The following is a 20,654-nucleotide window of genomic DNA, read 5'->3' as shown; positions in this document are numbered from 1 at the left end:
CCTATCTCTTCCAGAAGACTATATCTTTAGGTTTCACGTCATAGAGAATTCCTTAGAAGGGTGTTTTGGAAAGACTGCTTGTACCTGTTGATGATAAGACTGAGTGTATCACATGATTCCTTTGCTGTACTCAATCATGTTAACTTGCGATAAAGCTGAGTCTTGGATCAGAGATGAAATTTCTAAATGCATGGGCAGCTTATTATTAACTCATAAGGGGGAACTGATGGATCCCCAAGAGTTGATTTTATTGTTTTGAAGGCTGATGGCAATGGAAATTGAAGGGTCCTTGAGAATCTTTTTTATTTAATTTTACTTTAAAAATTCCACTTGTTCTTTCTACTTTTCCTGAAGTCTGAGGATGATATGGACAAAAACGTTTTCATGTACTTCTTATTTGTGCTTGACTGGTCAAAGCAGTTGATATGGAGTTGTGAAATGATGAAGGCACTTCCTGCACATAGGTGTGTTTCCAGGTCCAACACAGATATTCTTCAATCTGAATAAAAATTGAGTGCATCTGTCACCTACCTTAGAACCACCTTAAATTCCTTTTGGCTCAAGAAATGGATAAATAAATAAAGAAAAATTACGAATGATAGTTCAGAAAAGGCATTTAGAAGAATTGATAAAAGTAGCAAAGTGCTTATTGCCAAGTAAAGTTTTTATTAAAATGTAACATATGTAGTGAAAAGTGCACAAATTGAAATCTACATCTCATTGAATTGCCAGACAGTGAACATATCTGGAAACCATCACCGAGAGCAAGAAGCAGAATATTACCATCCCTCCAGGATCTCCTCCTCATGCTCCCTTCCAGGGAGGACTACCTCCCACCCCAAAAGATCATAACTTTGATCTTGTCTTCTATCTAGCACCACAGATTATTTTTGGCTATTTATATTTAGACTTTATACAAATAGAATCATGCAGTATGTATTCTATTGGGTCTGTATTATTTTGTTCAACATTAACATCATTAATCATCATGGAAATGCAAATCAAAACCACAGTGAGGTATCACCTCACATCTGTTAAAATGGCTATTATCTAAAAGGCTAGAAATAACAAGTATTGGTGGGGTTGTGAAGAAAAGGGAACCCTTGTGCACTGTTGGTGGGATTGTAAATTGGTACAGCCACTATGGAAAACAGAATGGAGGTTCCTCAAAAAATTAAAAATAGAATTACCATATAATCCATTTCTGGATATTCCATTTCTGGGTATTTATCTGAAGAAAATGAAAACACTAACTTGAAAAGATATATGCAGCATGTTCCCTGCAGCATTATTTACAATAGCCAAGATATGGAAACAACCTCAGTGACCACTGATGGATGAATGGATAAAGAAATTGTGGTGTGTGTGTATATATATATATCTATAGATATAGATATATAGATATATAGATATATAGATATAGATATAGATATATAGATATAGATATATATATACACACACACATACACATACATATATACATATACAATGGAATATTATTCAATCATAAAAAAGAATGAAGTCTTGTCCCATTTGCAACAACATGGATGGACCTGGAGGGTATTATGTTAAGTGAAACAAGCCAGACAGAGCAAGACAAACACTGTTTGACCTCTCTCATATGTAAACCAACACATGGACAGAGAGGTTGGTTTGGTGGTTACCAGGGGAACGGGTGGGCACAAGGGGTGAAGGGGCACATTTATATGGTGACTGATAAATAATCATGTACAACCGGAATCTCACAATGTGTATAAACTATTATGACATCAATTAAAAAAAAAAGAATGAAGTCTTGCCGTTTGCAGCAACATGGATAGACCTCAAGGGCATTATGCTAAGTGAAATAAGTTAGACAGAGCAAGATAAATATCATATGATCTCTCTTATATGTGGAATCTAAAAACAAAACAAAACAACCAACCTCATAGATACAGAGAACAGATTGGTGGCTGCCAGAGGCAGGAGGTGGGAGGTAGGAGAAATGGGTGAACTGTTTTTGTTTTTGTTTTTCAGTTTAAATAAATTGATTTAAAAAAACATAATGTTTGTGAGATTCATCCATATGATTGCATGTAGTTGTATTTCATTCATTATCATGGCTGTATGTCTAGTATCTGAATATACTACAGTTTATTTATCTGTTTTACTATTGATATATATTTGGGATTGTTTCCAGTTTTTGGCTATTAGGAATAGTGCTGCTATATACATTCTGATGCCATTATTTTTTTCCTATTATTTTGGAGGAGAATTTTGTGAAAGTGAAGTACCTCAGCTATTTCAAAACATTTTCAAAAAGTAAAGCTAGTTACTATGTTGGGGTCTGTAGTCTCCAGTGTCCCATTTATTTATTTGGTAGTGCTATAGGGACTATTTCTTGAGCATGCCCTACTGTATGATGTTTCAGTGCCTCTGCGGCTGCCCAAGAAAGGGAGAAAAGGCATTCCAGGCAGAGAAACAGCACATAAGATGATATCATCTGATTTGTATTTTAGAACAAACATAGAGTTATAACAGTCACTTAGGGAGCTATTTAGAAGTTCAGATGAGAAAGCTGCTAAGTGACTGGGATGGCCATCTATATGGTGTATGTCCTTTTATCATAACAGAATGTTAGTCCTTTCTCTCAGCTGATTAGTAAAGAAGTGCCTTTCATACTTTTTTTTTAAGTTCCATTCATAAAAAGAAATATATTTTTCACTATAACCCAATATACACATACCTACATACAAATATATATATGTGTAATAGAAACAAGATTTGCATAAAATGCTTACTTGCATTCTTTCCAATGCTCTGATCTATTCTATTTCATTAAAAAATTGTGTGTCTTGGCCAGCTAATTTGATTTTGTGTCCTAGTATTGGGTTGCACTCTGCAGTTTGAAAAGCACTATAAAAGAAGTATGCGACAGCATTTAATGATAACATTCCACAACTGCATGCCATGAACTTGTAGAAAGCACTACTTCAAATTCATTCTCTGAGGAAAATCAGTGTTAAAATGATATTTATTTGAATGCTTCAGTTTTGTTGGTAATCAAGTCATACATTAAGGTTAAAGAGTTTCACAGATTTGGACTGTTAAAGAAAAAGCTTTATAATATCTGATCAACTTAAACCTTGGAATAATAATCATAGTTAAGAAGACTGAGAATATAAAAATATAGTTTTCTATTTGATTAGTCGATATATAATTTTAGTTTCTTTAAAGATAAAAAGGATAAACACTCAGACAATACTAAAACTTTGTAGAACACGGGGACAGATGCTTCTTCTATAAGGAGAAGAGCCAAGTCTAAGCCCAGATATGAAGAACACATAAATGAGAAGAGAGAATGGGGAAACAGTGAGCTAGGTTGCCTTTATATGTTATCTTACTTAGTTGTCATAGTAACTCTATGCAGTCTGTATTAAAATCCCAACTTGACAGATGATGACACTGGTACTAAGGCTAAGTAACTTGCCAGCAGTCATGTAGCTAATAGGTAGTGAAACCAGGACTCAGAACATGTTTTAAAGATAAATCTTTATTTTTCCCTGCAATAGATTTCCTTGAAATAACTGAACTTTTCTTGCTTATTTAAAATGCTTCAACTCAGTTTAAAATAAGGCACGTATTAATTACCCAGTGTGTGTCAGAAACTGTGCTAGGCAAAAGATGAATGGTCCTAGGTAGACAATATACATAATAATAATTACAATATAATATATTGTTCAGAGGTATGACATAAGAGTGAATGTTTGGCTCTGCTTGGTGGGGATCAGACAGGGTTGTTGAAATCTGAGCTAGGTCTTGAATGCTGAAAAAGAGTGTACTACCTGAAAAAAAAAGTAAATTATATTCTAGTTGATGAAACAGCGTGTGCAAAGGTATGAAAGAGCATGATGTGCTTGGAGAACTGTAGGAGAATGTTATTGTTGTAGTGTAGATGTTAGAGGAGGAGCAGCCATAGATTAAGCTATAGAGCAAAGTAGGGTTCAAATCATGAGTGATTCTGTATGCTAGTAGTTCTGAGAACCATCTGGGAGCTTCTTAAAAATTTAGATTCTTGGGTCCCTACTCCAGAGATTAAAATTCAGTAGGTTTGGGGTGAATTCAGAGAATCTGCATTATTAAAAAAAAAAAAGCCCTCCAGGTAATTCTGGTGATCAGTAAGATTTAGGAACCAGTGTAAAATGTCGTGCAAATATTTTTTACTAGTTTTCAGCTTGCAATTTACGTGCAACTTTTAAAATTATGTTCTTATATATTTATTTATATTAGTTATTATTAATTATTATTCTGATATCTTAGTTGACAGCAAGATAAATAGCAATTGTGCTACTACATCATGCAGCAAGCAGTTCAAGGTTTACAGTTATGTACCCCAATCTGAGATTAAATGCATTTAAGTTCACACAAATTGTAAAAAATGTAAATAGTGTGATCAGGGTTTTCTTTTTCTTTTTATTATTATTTTTTTAGATGATGAGCACATGGTGTTTTACTCAGGCAGCAGTGCGTAAAAGTATTTTACTACTTAATGTCTTTTTCAAGGAGGTACTTTATTTTGGTTAAGCAGAAAGAAGTTGAAGGTAGAATATTTATAATGGTCTTGAAATGGTTCTTATATTTATCATTATCTTTTTCAGAATTGAGTTTGTTAAATACTTTTCTTTAAGAAACAAATTTCAGAGAAGCAATGAAACACACTTTCCTCTTGGCATCAGAGAGGGCTATCTGTGTATTGAGGATGAATCATTTCCTAGTGTCAATAATAGGCTATGAGTGTACTTTTACCTATTTTAAATCTCGCTCTCTTAACATCAAGATTATTTAATCTTGTGAATGGAATAATCATTTTAATTCCAAAGGTTATATAAAAGTTTTTTTTTTTTGAAGAAATAGGCCTTCTGAATTTCATTGCCTTTTGGATATTGGTTATGGTGGCATCCTGAAATAGAAGCAAACCATTTGTATTAAAAATATATATTAAAGATAAAGGATTAATATTATCTAAAGAACTTCATGTGAATTCACATGTGTTTCAATGTTTTTTTTTTTTTTTGTGCAATAGTTGCAAAATGTTTTGGAGAAATATTGTTAGCCTAAAAAGACTGAACCACATATCTGATTTATTTGAGATAGTTTTATAAGATTTCTCAGCTTTGTCTTCCTGATTTCTGTAACTTCTGATATCACAAACTAAGTTGGATATCAGGTAATATGGGAAGTAACCTTTAGTGTGGAATTCAAGATATTCTTCCCCAAGCTGCCTTTCTAGCTTCTTCTATTGCATTTCTCTTCCTGATCTTCCCTCACATACCCTTTATGCCAAATGAGAATACTTTCAACTTACTGAATTCTCCATCTGTTTTCATGCTTTGCATGTGAAATACTTCAGGTTGAATCGTTCTTCATTTTCTACCTATCACAATTTTGCATATCCTTCAAGTCCAGGATGTGCGGGGTGTTTAAAAACTAAAAAATGTCTCACTTCTGTGAAGTCATGCCAACACCATTCACAATGAATGGCTCTTTGTGCTCTAGTACCGTTTTTCCTATGTATTTATTTAGTATATGTTTGATTTTGCCTTGTATTATAGTTTGTTTACATCCATTCATATCTATACTTGTCCATATATGTCTATCCTATCTTACTGATGACAGGACTGGGTCATATTCAACTTTACATTATATTTTTGCTCCATCACTTATTAAATAGTATACACACAATACACATTTGTTTATTCATCATTAATTCAACCACTGGTAAATATTTATTGAGAAATTGGCTATGGGCCATGCATTATGCCAGTCAATGGGATAAAATGTAGAGCAGAAGCAGACAAAACAATCCTTGTGGATTATATTTTCTAATTAGAAAGATAGGCATTAATCAGATAATCATGTGTATGAATAAAAGGTACAACTGTGGAAATGCAATATTCTATAGTGCTTTGAAAATATTTGACTGAGGGATTTGACATAATCAGGGATGTTAAAGAATACCTTCCCAAGGAAGTGATACTGGAAGTGCAGTGAGAATAATGAGGAGTTGTGGAAGTGAAGAGTAGAAAGTATCATGGTTATATTGGCTTCATGAAATTGTTGGAGAACTTGCTTTTACTTTTTTTATGAAGCAACATATAGAACCTGAGACTATCTTATAGAGGTTCTTAATCTGTTTTTTTATATGGATGCCTTTGACAAGTTGGTGAATCCTATAGACTCCATCTCAAAATAATATTTTTAAATGCATAAAATATAATACAAGCAATTACAAGGGGAGACAATTGAATTGAAATACAGGTCTATCCATGGACTTCTTTGGGGTGGATTGCAAGTTAAGGCGGAAAAATTAGAGTTAAAAAAATCACCTGTAAAGCCATATAGGTGGTTACCATTTTTTGAGGATTGGCAATAAATGAACTCACCCTGTTTGCAGGAGAGAAGACTCAACATTGTAAAGATGTCAGTTCTCCTAAAACTAATCTATAAATGTGGTGCAATTTCAATGAAGATTACACCAGGATTTTCAAGATAACTGGATAAAAGGATTAAAATATTTATAGGAAGAAAAATGTTTTACAAATAGTCAAACAATTTTCAAAAAGGAGAACAAAGAGGAGGATTCATTTTGTCAGGCATCAAAACAAGTTACAAAGCCAAAGTACTGTATGTTCTGGAAAATATGGATATATGGAGTTTTTTTTTTTTTTTCCCTGAAATCATCCTTCTAACAAAAGGAAGTTGCTTTATTTTGAGTTCTTATAAAATCTGTCTTATTATGAGAAACCCTCAGTTTCTTTAGTTTGAACTACAAAATACTGCTTGGAGAAGACACATTATCCTGAAAGGACCTTAAACAAACACATCTGTAACTATAGAGATTACCTGATGGAATTTGTGAAAGGGAAGATAAAGAAATTAGCATCCATCTAGAAATACCCAGGGGTATGACCTCACAATGGCTAGTTTTGGAAGTTGTAGTAAACAGGCCTTTTAAAGATTACTTTAAAACAGGAGTAATGTTAAGTGATTAGCTTATAGAGATCGTGAAAGCACACCTATAAGACAAATGGGAAAACAGCAACAGCGACAAAATCCTCTGTGGCTGGGCATAAAATCACCAGGAACAGCAGGATTACCAGGAAAATTAATGGATTGAAAAAGTTACATTTTCTCAAAGAACATTTTCCAGAAGTAAAAAAAATTTACTTTGGAGAATACTCAGTTTGATGAGTTGCTTTAGTGTTGATGGAGACATTGATGTAGAAAACACACATGAAACATTTGGATTAAATAGCTTTATGAAATAAGAAATTAGAAAAGCAGTATTTCTAAATTGATATATTATTGTATATGTCTTTTAAATATTTACTTGTAATAAAAGTTTTGAATTAAATATGAATATATCTTTGACTCTTTTTATCAGGGATCTTCAAAATATGGCCTGCAGATCAAATCCTGCCTGCTACCCCTTTCTGTAAATAAAGTTTTATTGGACAACAGTCAAGCTCATTTGTTTACACATTATCTATGGCTGTTCTCGCATCCCAATGGCAAAGTTCAGTAGTTGTGACAGAGACCCTGTGGCCCACAAGGCCTGAAATATCTAATATCTGGCCCTTTACAGAAAAAGTTTGCTGACTTCTGATTTACATCATTGGAAAGTTATATATTCAAGTTTATATATTTAAGATTTTTTTAGATCTTTCACTATATTTGGAGTTTTGTTCTGAGAGTGTTGTTCTGGAGTAAGAACAAACACAAAAACCAATGAAATAGAATACAGAGTCCATAAATAGATCTATGCACATGTGGGAACCTAGTATATGATAGATTGCCATCACAAATCAGTGGAAGAAAGGATGGACTATTTAATGGTGCTGGGAAAATGGAATCTCTTTATGGAGAAGATTGAAATCAAATTCTTGCATCCTATCACAAATAAAAATAAACTTTAGATTGATTAAAAGCGTAAATGTAAGAAGCAAAATTATAAAGCTATTAGAAGAAACTGTAGAATTTTTGTGACTGACTTAGGAGTAAGTAAGGATTTTTCATAGCCAGCCACCAAAACCACAAACCATGAAGGTTGAAATCGATCTATTTGACTCCATCAAAATTAAAGATTTCTATTTAACAAAGGGCACCATGTATAAAATTAACAGTCTGTTGTCAGACTAGGATATTTGCTATGCTTAACTTATAAAGGATTAACATATAGGCTACTGCTATAAATCAGTAAGAAAAATACAAGAAATCCTATAGAGTATTGGTAAAGTATGGAGTGAATACGCAGTTCATAGGAGAGGCAGTCCATTTTGCTGCACTTCATTAGGATTCAGAAAAATGTAAACTTAAAAAAAAGTGAAACATCAATTCATGTTTATCAAAGCTACAAAAATTTAAAGAGTTGAGTAATATCACACATTGGAAAGGACAAGAGAAAAGTGGAACCTTCATACCCTGCTTGCAGGTGTGCTAACTGGGTTAAACCATTGGGGAGTGCAGTTTAGAAATATTCAGTGAACTTGAGTATGTGTATTATATTTCTTCATACATATTCCAGAGAAAACTGTATATGGGTTATAAATATGTCATTACAGAAATATTATATAGTAATGAATTATAAAGGACCAACTTTTAAAAAATAAATGGATGAATAAAATGTAGTTTATGTAAACAGGGAATATTATACAGCCATTAAAATCCATGAACAAGATATAAAAACTATAGTGCTTAAGAGCATGGATTCTGGAGGAACACTGAGTTTGGATATGGCATTAACCATTTACCAGCTGTGTGACCATGAGCAAAATAACTACTCTGCAGAATAGGAATAATAATAATATGGTCATGCGTCACTTAATGATGGGGATATGTTCTGAGAAATGCATCGTTAGGAGATTTCGTCATTGTGTGAACATCATAGAGTGTACTTACACAAACCTAGATGGTATAGCCTACTACACACCTAGGCTATGTGGTACTAATCTTAGGGGACCACTGTTGTATATTCGGTCCATCGTAGACTGAAATGTTGTTATGTGGGGCATGGCTGTAGTACCTGTCTACTTGATACACAGTAAGCACCATATGCATTAGCTATAGTTTACCTATTTAGATTTTAATATAAAAATATAAGTTGAGTGACAAATATAAGAAGCAGAAAAAAGTAAATGGCTAAATGCCATTTATGTAAATATACAAGACTGGTTACCTGAGGGAAGGGAAATCGCATTGAGGAAGGGAAAATAATTAAGTAAAATAGGAGTCAAGCATGGATCAATGCTACCCAGCTTATGATCAATTCTATTCTGGATACCTAAGGTTTAAAAAAGAGAAAGAAAGAAAGAAAAAAGTGTGCACTGTACTCCATTCTAGGCAGAGGCAAGAGCATGTATAAAATACAAAGACCCTGTAAATGAGATGCACCATGGTGAGTCTAAAGGATGAAAGAAAGCCTGAATGGCTTTAGCAGAAAGAAGGGAAAGAAACAGTGCAACAAATGAGGTTGAAGAGGTGAATGTGTGCCAGAGCATTCAAGGCTTTGTAGGTATTCATAAGAAGTTTTTTCTTCTTCTTAAGAGCTGTTAGATGCCATTAGAGTATTTTAAGCAGTGAGGTGACAATTAATTTGTTTTAGGAAGGATGATTTTTCTGCAGTGCACAGAATAGATTGAAGAGGAGAAGTGTGGATGCGAGTAGGCCAGCTAGGAGACTAGGTGGGAATTAATGGTAACAAGGCCTATAGTATTGGCAGTGGATATGGAGACAAGTGGAAGGATTCAAGACATATGTAGGAAGTAAAATTGAAAGGACTTAATGATAGATAAACTATGCATTTGAGAGAGAGCTATTTCCAGAATAATTGTAGATTTCAGGTCTGTGTAATTGAATGGTAGCACCATTTACTGAAATAGGGAACATTGGAAGGGAATCTGGTTTGTATAAGAAAATTATGAGTTCAGTTTTGCACATATTGAATTTCAGGTGGCATTGAGACTTTCTACTTGTCAAATTGAATATTGAATATTGAAGCTAGGCAATTGAATATTGAACCTCAGAAAAGCAGTCTGAGCTGAGGACTTACATTTATAACTAATTTATATATTGGTAGAAATTGAAGCCTTAGGTATGGGTAAGACTGCCTAAAAAAGCCTATAGAATGAAAAGACAAGAGGGCCTCAGTCTTGACCTTCAAAGGAGAAAGAAAATGAAAGGCCATAGGTACAGAAAGAAAACCAGGAGAGCGTTATGAAAGCCAAGAGGGCAGTGAACATAATTGAAGATAATTTTGAATATTGTTGAGAACTCAGCAAGATAGACACTAAAAAATTTGTCCACTAACTTTAGGTACAGGGAGACCCATTGGTAAACTTTGTGAGAATTAGGAGGTAGAATGGAAACTAGATTAGATTGGTTGAGGAGTGACTGGGGTGAGGAAGCAGAGAATTTTGCTTATTTTTATAAATGGGAAGGGAAGATATGCTCTTCCTGGCAAGGAATGTAATTTAGCTTCTGACTCTACCTGTACACCACCACATATATTAGTTTCTCATTTTATAGGACTGGAAGAATGAATATACAAAATATCTCTAAAAGTCTTCTCTTATTACCTCAAACTATTGTAGTCAGGTCCTGCCTGGAGTGTGGCTTTTTTATCTCTTTTCTTCCCACAATTGGGACCATTTGATCCCATCCTGCAGTCTTAATAATGCTGTGGTCTCTTGGATTACTACAGTTCTTATGCAAGAGGATTTTAAATAGTTCTAATCTACCACTTTGGGATACATAATTACTAATTTTGCTATTAATGCAACTGGCCTCTCCATGTGTGACATGAGGCTCCACTTCCCTTGAGGCACTATACTATAGCACTGTTCACTTAACTAGACTTCTGCTTTTTGTTCCAGTGTGCCTTGGTAACTTGTCTAGTACTGCAGTGCTTCTAGAATTGGAACAAAGCATTGCTCTTTCTAATTTTCCTCTTCCTCCCTTCTTTCTCTTTCTTCCAGTGAGGTTCACCCATTTACTGAGAGGTATGCCAGAGATCATAAGTGTATCAACAGGTGTACAGTAGAAATGTACAATATATCTCTCATATAGAAAGATAATTCTTCTAAATGGTAAGAGAAGCTCTGATGCAGAGCTCATTCAGTGGTCCACTTGAAATTATACCTGTTCTGGTACATGTTTTATAAGCTTGAACCTCCTATAGTGGAGCTTGTTTTGTATTAGCAGAGCTTCAGTTAAGCCTGATGGGAGATTATCAGGGAAAAATATTGTATTATCTGAAATTTCAGAAAAAGTTAATAAAACTGGCATAGCTATTTGAATTTATTGGTACTAGGTGTGGAAAAGGGAAGTATGCTTTTGTAATTAAGTAGATATAAGGACTCACTCATAGAGCTCTATTTTTAATTTACCTACTGACTTTAGGTTAGCACTTTGAGACTAACTTTTTTTAAAGTCAGTTTTTTTGAGATATAATTTATTTACAGTAAAATTCACTCCTTTGAGGTATATGCTTCAGTGAATTTTGAAAAACAAATCTGGCTCACTACATGTTTTTGTATAACTAGTGAGTTAAGAATGGTTTTTACATTTTAAATGATTGAAAAAAGTATTTAAATGATAATATTTTGTAACTATAAAAATGACATGAAATTCGGGGCCTGCCTGGTGGCGCAAGTGGTTAAGTGCGTGCACTCCACTGCGGCTGCCCGGGGTTCGCTGGTTCGGATGCACCGCTTGTCAGGCCATGCTGTGGCAGGCATCCCATATAAAAGTGGAGGAAGATGGGCGTGGATGTTAGCCCAGGGCCAGTCTTCCTCAGCAAAAAAAGAGGAGGATTGGCAGATGTTAGCTCAGGGTCGATCTTCCTCACCAAAAAAAAAAAAAAAAAAAAAAAGACATGAAATTCAAATTTCAGTGTCCATAAATAGTTTTATTGGAACACAGCCATACTCATTCATTTATATATTATATATTGCTACTCTGTGGTTCATACTTTTTATATCCTATTGCAGAAATACTTGCTAACCTACCTAAGAAGTCTTTGTTTAACCAAAGGCCACAATTTTCTTCATTTTTTTCCTCTAGAAGTTTTATAGTTTTAGTCGTTATATTTAGTCCTGTAATCTATTATATTTAGTTCTGTAATCCATTAGTTACAGTTCTGTAATCCATTGAATTAATTTTTGTGTAAGGTGTGAGGTATGAGTTGAGGCTCATTTTTTTCACACATGGATTTCCAATTACATTTCTTACACATGAATTTCCCATTGCTTAAGAGACTATTCTTTCTCTTTCGAATTACCTTGGTACTTTAAAAAAAATTAATTACCATTTAAGAATTGAACTATTTCTGGACTTTATTCTGTTCCATTGGTATATGTGTTTATCCTTTGCCAATACCATATTGACTTGACTACTTCTGTAGCTTTTATAGTAAGTCTCGGAATCAGGTAGTGTGAGTCTTTCAACCTTCTTCTTTTTCAAAATATTTTGCCTATTCTAGGAATTTTGCTTTTCCATATACATTTTAGAATTGGCTTGTCAATTTCTTAAAAAAAATCGTGCTGATATTTTGATTGAAATGACATTGACTTGATAGATCAGTTTGGAGAGAATTGCTATTAACAATTAACAATATTGAGTCTTCTCATTGACAGTATATTTCTCCTATTATTTAGATCTCTTTTGATTTTTTTATCAGTGTTTTATAGTTTTCACCATAGAAAGCCTGTACGTATTTGCTAGATTTATACCTGAGTCTTTTCTTTTTTTTTGATACCATTGCAGATTACTTGTTAAAATTTTGATTTCCAATTATCCATTGCTAGTATATAAAAATACAATTGTTTTTTGTATATTGAGCTTGTATTTTGTGACTTTTCTAAACTCATTTATTTATTATAGATTTTTTTCTAGTTTCTGTGGGATTTTATACATAGACAGTTATGCCGTATGCACACAGTTTTTTGTTTTCCTTTCCAATCTCTATGCTTTTTATTTTTCTTGCTTTTTCTTGCTTTAATGCACTGGCTAGAATTTCTAGTCCAATGTCAATTAGGAGTGGTGAGAGAGGACACCTTGCTTTGTTCGTGATTTTAGGCGGAAAGCATTCAGTCTTTCACAATACAGTATGATGTTAGCTGTAGGCGTTTTTGTAAATCCCCTGTTGCATTAAGGAAGTTTCTGTCTATTCTTAGTTTGCAGAGTCAAGTCTTTCTTAGCATATTTTGACAAAATCATATGTTTCTTTCTCCTTAATCTGTTAATATGGTGAATTTATCTGTTAATATGCTTAAATTTAGGATATGGAACCAGCCTTGCATTCCTAGGATAAACATTACCTGTTTGTGATGCATTATTCTTTAACATATTTCTGGATTTGGCTTGCTAATGTTGTGTTGAGAATTTTTGCAGCTTCTCATGAGGAATATTGGTCTATAATTTTCATTTCTTGTTATATTTTTGTATGGTTTTGGTATCAGAGTAATGCTGGTATTAGGAAATTAGTTAGGAAATGGTCCCTGCTCTTCTATTTTCTGGATGAGATTATGTAGAATTGGTATTATTTCTTCCTTAGATATTTGGTGGAATTCACCAATGAAGCCATCTAGAACTAGAGTTTTATTTTTGAAAGGTTTTCAAACTATGAATTAAATTTCTTTACTAGATATAGGACTTCTCAGGCTATCTATTTTTTCTCGAGTGAGGTGTGCCAGTTTCTGTCTTTCAAGGAAATGGTTTATTGCTCATGTAAGTTGTAGAATTTATGGGCATAGATTGTTTGCAGTATTCTTTTATAACCTTTTATATTTAATTTTGTTTAACTGTGGAGTCTGTAGTGGTGATGGTCCTCTATCATTTTTGCTGTACGTAATTTTTAGCTTCTCTCTTTTTTGTGATCATTTTGGCTAGAGGTTTATCAATTTTATTGATTTTTTTTTTTTAAGAACCAGCATTTGGTTTCACTGATTTCTTCTCTAATCTTTTTTATTTTCTTTCTTCTACGTTCCTTGGGTTTAACTTTATCTTCTTTTTCTTTTTTGGAAACTGATTTGAGACTTTTTTTCTTTTTAATATAAACATTATTTCTATGTGTAGGTCCAGGTTTCCATATGATACTTCCAAGGAATATCATACTCCTGCCTGAAGAACTTACTTTAAATTCCTTGCAGTTAAGGTCTTCTGACAATGAATTCTTTCAACATTTCTTTGCTTGGAAAGTCTTTATTTTGCCTTCATTTTTTGGAAGCATAATTTCACAGCCTATGGGATTTTGGGTTGACAATTTTTTTCTGTCAATATGTTATATAGATGTCACTCCAAAGTCTTCTAGCTTGCATGGTTTCTGAGGAATAAATCTTTTGTGATTCTTACCATTGGTTCTCAAATAATGTGTCATTTCTTTGGCTGCTTTCAGTTTTCTCTTTGGATTTTAGAAGTTTGGCTATGATGTGTCTAGGTGTGTGTATATATATGTATTTGGTATTTGTTCTACAAAGGACTCTCTGAGGTTCATGTGTCTGTGATTTGGTGCCTTTCATTAGTTTTGGAAAATTCATGGTCATTATCCCTTCAGATATTTCCTGTTCTGTTTTCTCTTTCTTCTTCTTCTGGGACTCCAATTTCACATGTTAGATCAGTTTAGGTCTTGGTTGCTCTGTTTTTGTTTTTGTTTCCCTTCTTCTCCTACTCTTTTTTTGTTTTGCTCTGTTTCAGTTTGGATAAGTTTTATTCATTTATTTTCAAGTTTAGTGACCTTTCCCTCAGTTCTTTCATGCCTACTCATGAGCCCATCAAAGAAATTCTTCATCTCTGATTGCATATTTTTTATTTCCAGCATTTCTGTTTGACTCTTACAGTTTCCATCTTTCTGTTTCAATATCCTATCTATTCATGCATGTTGTCTGCCTTTTTCTATGTATCTTTTACCTTAATAGTTTTAATCATTTTAAAGTCTGTGTCTGATAATCCCATCATTCTTATCATCTCTGAATCTAATTGATTATGCACTGATTATTTTTTCTCTTGACAATGGATTATTTCTTGTTATTTTTCCCTGAGTCATGGTTTTGAATTGTATTTATGCCTTAAAGTGGGCATGCCTTTTCTGTCAGACCATTAGTGTTAGGGATTAAATCACCAATTGGGTCAGGAGTTCAGATAGGTTTGGATTTTGTTGTTACTATCATTATCTTTAGTGCACCACAGTCTTCAAATTCCTCTAACGGTGGGCTGCTGTTGCCCTGTGCTTAGGATGTATGCAGGAGTACCAGAAGTTATTTTTTTTCAGTGTTTTGCTACCCCCTCAGCCATTCCTTTCCATTTGTGCCACAGAGGGGGAGTCTCTGCCCATGTTCTTGCCCCTTCCCCAGTGGCAGACTATTGATGCTTATTTCTTCATGCTAGGCCTGTGGTAGGGGCAAGGGTGTTCTATTCTGTTTTCCCACCCTCCATCTTTGATAGGCCCTGTCCACCTGAGCCTTACAGATAAGCTTGCTCAGAGTTCTTAGCCCCTCCTTCCCATGAAAGCAAATCTGCCTTGTGTCTCTGAGTGGCTTGGGGAAGGAGTTTCTACCCCTCCTCTAGTGATAAAAGGCCTTTGATTTGTGGGTAGGATCTTGGCTGATGATGGTTTCCTGTCCCTCTTTCATAGGTATACAGGGTTTTTTCCTTCAACCTTTTCCCTAGCTGCAGTGGATCTTTGCCTTTGCCCTGGGGATGACAGAATTTAATTCTTCTCCCTGTGGCTTATAGCTTTGGCTTTTTTGGGATAGAGAGTCTGGGAAATTGTGCCTGTGCCCCAGCAGCCACTATTCACCTCTTTTACATCTGCACATGTACACCTCAAAGGGTTATTTGTTCTTATGCCCTGCTCACAATCTTCTTCATGAGCAACCAGTGGAGGCCTGTGGAAAAATGCTTGCAAGTAAGGGTAAACTTCTCTTAAGTCTGGGCTCCTAGCTATTCCAAAGTGTCATGTTAGCCCACATCTGGCCTTTTACAATTTGTTAAAGTTTTAACAAATTTTCTTTTACCTGCCTGCATGGTGGCCACCTCTTTCCTGTGCCCTCCCTAAGGTGAACAATGTGTCCTGTTTCTCTTTGGTGGGGTTTATTGCTCTTTGGAGTTCAGATTATTTGTTTGCCTTATAACCTCAACTTTCTGATGGGCTCCAGAAAGTTATGCTTTTGTAAATTGTTTAGACTTTTTTCGTTTTTAGGATGGGAGTAACATTATTTACAGCTTTGTAAGTCCTAAGCTGAACTAATTATAGTTTTAAAATATTTTAGATTTTTCTTATAAAGGCAACGGAAGTGAAAAGTTTTATCACTTTTTATTTTTAACTAGAGTAAATAAAACTCTTTTCTAGGCATCTTTTTTCTTATCCTTTTATTTTATTTTTAAAGTAAAACTTGGCCTTTTATTTGTACAACCTTGTTTGGTAGGCACCTAATATTTCACAATGTTTTTGCAGCCAACTAATGCCCAGACTGTTGAACAGATTTAAGCAATTGGTAAGAGCACTCATCCAGTGTTTTTCCCTCTGTTTGGATCCTTAAGATCACTCCAGTTGAGATTCTGTCTCAGTGCTTTGAAGTTCATAGGTTTTGGCTTCGCTGTAAGCCAAATTAGCTCAGCCTATTCCTGAAGCTAAACTGCTGAAAAATAATATTGTAGATATTTTAGGACATATAATTGAAAATATACTGCAAATGGTAGGTAGAAATTTTATGGTTATAACTCAAAGAAATATCTCTATAAACATACATTATATTAATTGGTTCTTAAATTAACATGTATATTAGAAGGCAGAATTAGTTGTAATACTTTTATGATGTGATATGCCATATTAGATTTTATTCTAAAATCAGAAAATTAAATTTTTATTCTTTATTCTGATCCTATGGATTTTTTGGATATGAAATCGTGTCTATAAATTGTGGTAATTATTATTTTTGAGACCATCAGGAAATCAAATTTTTCTTATCTGTTTTCTCTGCAGAAAACTTCATCAGCAGTTCGAAATGTATAAGGAACAGGTAAAGAAGATGGGAGACGAATCACAGCAGCAGCAAGAACAGAAGGGTGATGCCCCAACCTGTGGTATCTGCCACAAAACAAAGTTTGCTGATGGATGTGGCCATAATTGTTCATATTGCCAAACAAAGTTCTGTGCTCGTTGTGGAGGTCGAGTGTCATTACGCTCAAACAAGGTACAGAATGAAAATTACGTATAATGATTCTTTGATAGTTAAACTTTACTGTGAATAAAATGAAGGAAACAAGTGAAATTAATATTCAGGTTAATCAATGAGAAAAACCCTTCTCTAGTGTCTTCATTTTAGATAAAAGAAATTTAAAATTTTTTCCTCTGAATTAAAAAGATATTTATCTCATTGTTTATGTCCTTTAGCTTATGACTGTTTAGAATCAGAGGATCTTATACTTTCAAAGATGATGAAGAGAATTTAGAGATCAACTGGTCTAACTCCTTTATTTTACAGGTGTAAAAAAACTCAGATCCAGAGACACTAAAGTTCATTCTTAAAGTCGCACAACTGATTAATGTTAGAATCGAGACACAGCTTTTCCTATTACTACACATAGTTGTACAAACTTTGTAGATCTGCTCTTCCTTTGGCCCCTGTTTTGTTACCTTTTGAAAGAGGCTTTTTCTAGCTTTGAGATTCTGTGTCATAATTATAGCTTTAGAAGCTGCATTACCCTTTATTTTTGTTTTTAACATTAATTAAATTAACATTAGACTATGGAATTTAAAGAAGAAATGTTAAGGATGTGTTTCAATATTCACACCTTTACTAGATTCTATCCACTTTAGGGAATATGTTAATGCTACCCAAAGAATGCTCTGTTGAAATTAGCAAAAGCAGTATTTTAAAATGTTTGTCTCGGTAAGTTCTTTAAAATTTGCATTTATCTCTTCACTAGTATTTTATTACTAGTTCTTTACTTACTTTAAAGTAGGAAGCTGATGTCTTTATATATGTTACTTAGACATCCTTATCCTTATGGTAATTTGTTCTTCTGTGTGATTTTGTTTCTCCATTTTCTCATTATTCCCCTTTTTTTATTGTTTTTTTTTGCTTGGAACTAATAACTTTCCTTTGTTTTTCCTAATCTTTCCCCCTGGCTTACCTGATTATTTTCCTTTTCCTTGACTAGTTGCATTGGCTAGAAACTCCAGTACAATTCTAAATAGAAAAGGTGAAAGCAGACATTCCTGTTTTGTTCTTGATCTTAAGGAGAAAGCATTCAGTCTTTCACTATTAAGTGTTATGTTAGCTGTCAGCTTTTCATAGATATTATCTATTCCTAATTTGCTGGAAGTTTTTTTTTTAACATCAGGAATAGATGTTGGATTTCGCCAAATACTCTTTATCCATCTTTTGATTTTGAGATTGATCGTTTTTTTTCTTTCTTTGTTAATATGGTGCACTACAATGATTGATTTTGAAATGTTAAACCAACTCTGTGTTCCAAATAAACCCCATTTGGTAACTATGGATTATCCCTTTTATATTTCAATGGGTTTGATTTGATAAAATTTTGTTTACAATTTTTGCTTCTATGTTTGTGACGGTTGGTATATGTAGTTTTGTTTTCTTATAATACCTTTCTTTGCTTTTAGTATCAGAGTAATGCTGGCCTGATAGAATGAACTGGGAAGTATTTCCTCCCCTCCAATGTTTTAGAAGAGTTGCTGTAGAGTTGGTATTATTTATCCTTTAATGTTTTATAGATTTTACCAGTGAAGCCATCTGGGCATGCAGTTTTATTTTTTGGGAAGGTTTTTAGGTACAGTTTCAACTTCTTTAATAGATATAGGGTTATTCAGGTTATCTGTTTTTTCTTAAATGAGCTTTGGTAGTTTGTGTCTTTCAAGGAATTTGTCGAGTTCCTCATTAAGTTGTAGAATTTATTGGCATTAACTTGTTTATAGTATTCCATTATCATTCTTTTAATATCTGTAGAATCTGTAGTGATGCCACCTCTTTCATTCCTGATATTGGTAATTTGTGTCTTCTGTCTTTTTCCCTGCTCAGTCTGGCTGGATATTTATCCATTTTACTGATCTTCTCAAAGAACCAGTTTTTTGTTTCATTGATTTTCTCTATTGTTGATTTCGTCCTTAATCTTTATTATTTTTTTCTTCTACTTACTTTAAGTTTAATTTTCTCTTCTTTTTCTGGTTTCTTTAGGTGGAAGCTGAGGTCATTGCTTTGAGATGTTTCTTCTTTTCTAACATGAACATCACATTCTGTCAGTTCCCCCTAAGTATAGCTTCAGTGACATCCCCAAAATTCTGATATGTTGTCTTTTCAATTTCATTCAGTTAAAAATACTTTCTAATTTTCCTTTTCTTCTTTGACCCATGAATAATTTAGAAGTATGTTATTTATTTTGCATGTATTGGGGGATTTCCAGAGATCGTTCTGTTAATGATTTTTAATTTAACTCTGTTGTGGTCCTAGATATATTTTGTATGCTTTGAATCCTTTGAAATGTGTTGATACTTATTATACGGCCCAGAATATGGCTTATTTTGGTAAATGTTCTGTGTGTACTTGAAAAGGATGTATATTCAGCTGTTTTTTGACAGAGTCTTTGTAAATGGGTCAAGTTGGTTAATAGAATTGTTCAAGTCTACAGTATCCTTGTTGATTTTCTGCCTATCTGTTCTATCAGTTATGAAGAGAGGAGTGTTGAAATATACAACTGTACTTGAATTTGTCTATTTCTCCTTGCAGTTCTATCAGTTTTTGTTTTACGTATTTTTAGCTGTATTTTTAGCTGCATAAACATTTAAGATTATTATGTCCTATTAATTAATTGGCCCCTTTATAATTATTAAGTGACTTTCTTTATTCCTGGTAATATTCTTTGCTCTGAAATCCACTTTGTATAATCTTAATATAGCGACTCCAATGTATTATTGGGTAGTATTAACATAGTTTATGTTTTCTTTCTTTTACTTTAAACTAATTTGTATCTTCGTATTTAAAGTACTTTTCTTATAGGCAACATATAATTGGGACTTGGTTTGTTATCTAGTCTGACAGTCTCTGCCTTTTAATTGGAGTGTTTAGACAATTTACATTGACAATTATCAATGTCATTATTGATATAGTTAGGTTTGATTATATTGTTTTTTTTTCCTACTTGTACCATCTGATCTTTGTTTCTTTTTTAGTCTTCTTTTGGATTGATCAGTGTTTCTTTGTGACACAGTTTTATGTCCTTTGTTGGCTCATTAGCTTTGTTGACTGTTTTGTAGCTTTGTTGTTATTTTGTTAATTGCTTCAGGATTTGTAGTATGCATCTTTAAATTATCATAGTCAACCTTAACTGATATTATAATGTTTTGTGTATAGTATAGTATAAGAACCTTACGCTAGTGTATTTTTATTTCTACCTTTCTGGACTTTATGTTATTGGTGTCATGTATTTTACTTTTACCTATTTTATAAACCCCACAATACAATGTTATTCTTTTTTGTTTAAAAAGTTTATCTTTTAAGGAGTTTTAAATAATAAAAGAAATATTGTATATTTACTCTTGTCATTACCATTTCTGGTACCATTCATTTCTTTTCGTAGATCTGTATTTTTATCTGGTG

At 33.5% G+C, this 20,654-nt stretch overlaps 1 protein-coding gene across 6 annotated transcripts in view; it reads left to right on the top strand.

The window, feature by feature from the left end:
• Positions 1–20,654, top strand: part of RIMS2 (regulating synaptic membrane exocytosis 2) — a 617,446-nt gene that overhangs the window by 122,882 nt on the left and 473,910 nt on the right. For all 6 annotated transcript variants that reach the window (XM_087447558.1, XM_014788104.2, XM_087447555.1 and 3 more), the window contains one exon: positions 17,018–17,228. In XM_087447558.1, coding sequence (XP_087303684.1) covers positions 17,018–17,228 — 211 coding nt within the window. The remainder of the gene's footprint in view (positions 1–17,017; positions 17,229–20,654) is intronic.

The sequence above is a fragment of the Ceratotherium simum genome, chromosome 23 (assembly GCF_057802395.1).
Source record: "Ceratotherium simum simum isolate JZ-2026a chromosome 23, ASM5780239v1, whole genome shotgun sequence".
NCBI lineage: Eukaryota > Metazoa > Chordata > Mammalia > Perissodactyla > Rhinocerotidae > Ceratotherium > Ceratotherium simum.
The sequence above is the reverse complement of the archived record's forward strand: the minus strand, read 5'-3'. Positions and strand labels throughout refer to the sequence as shown.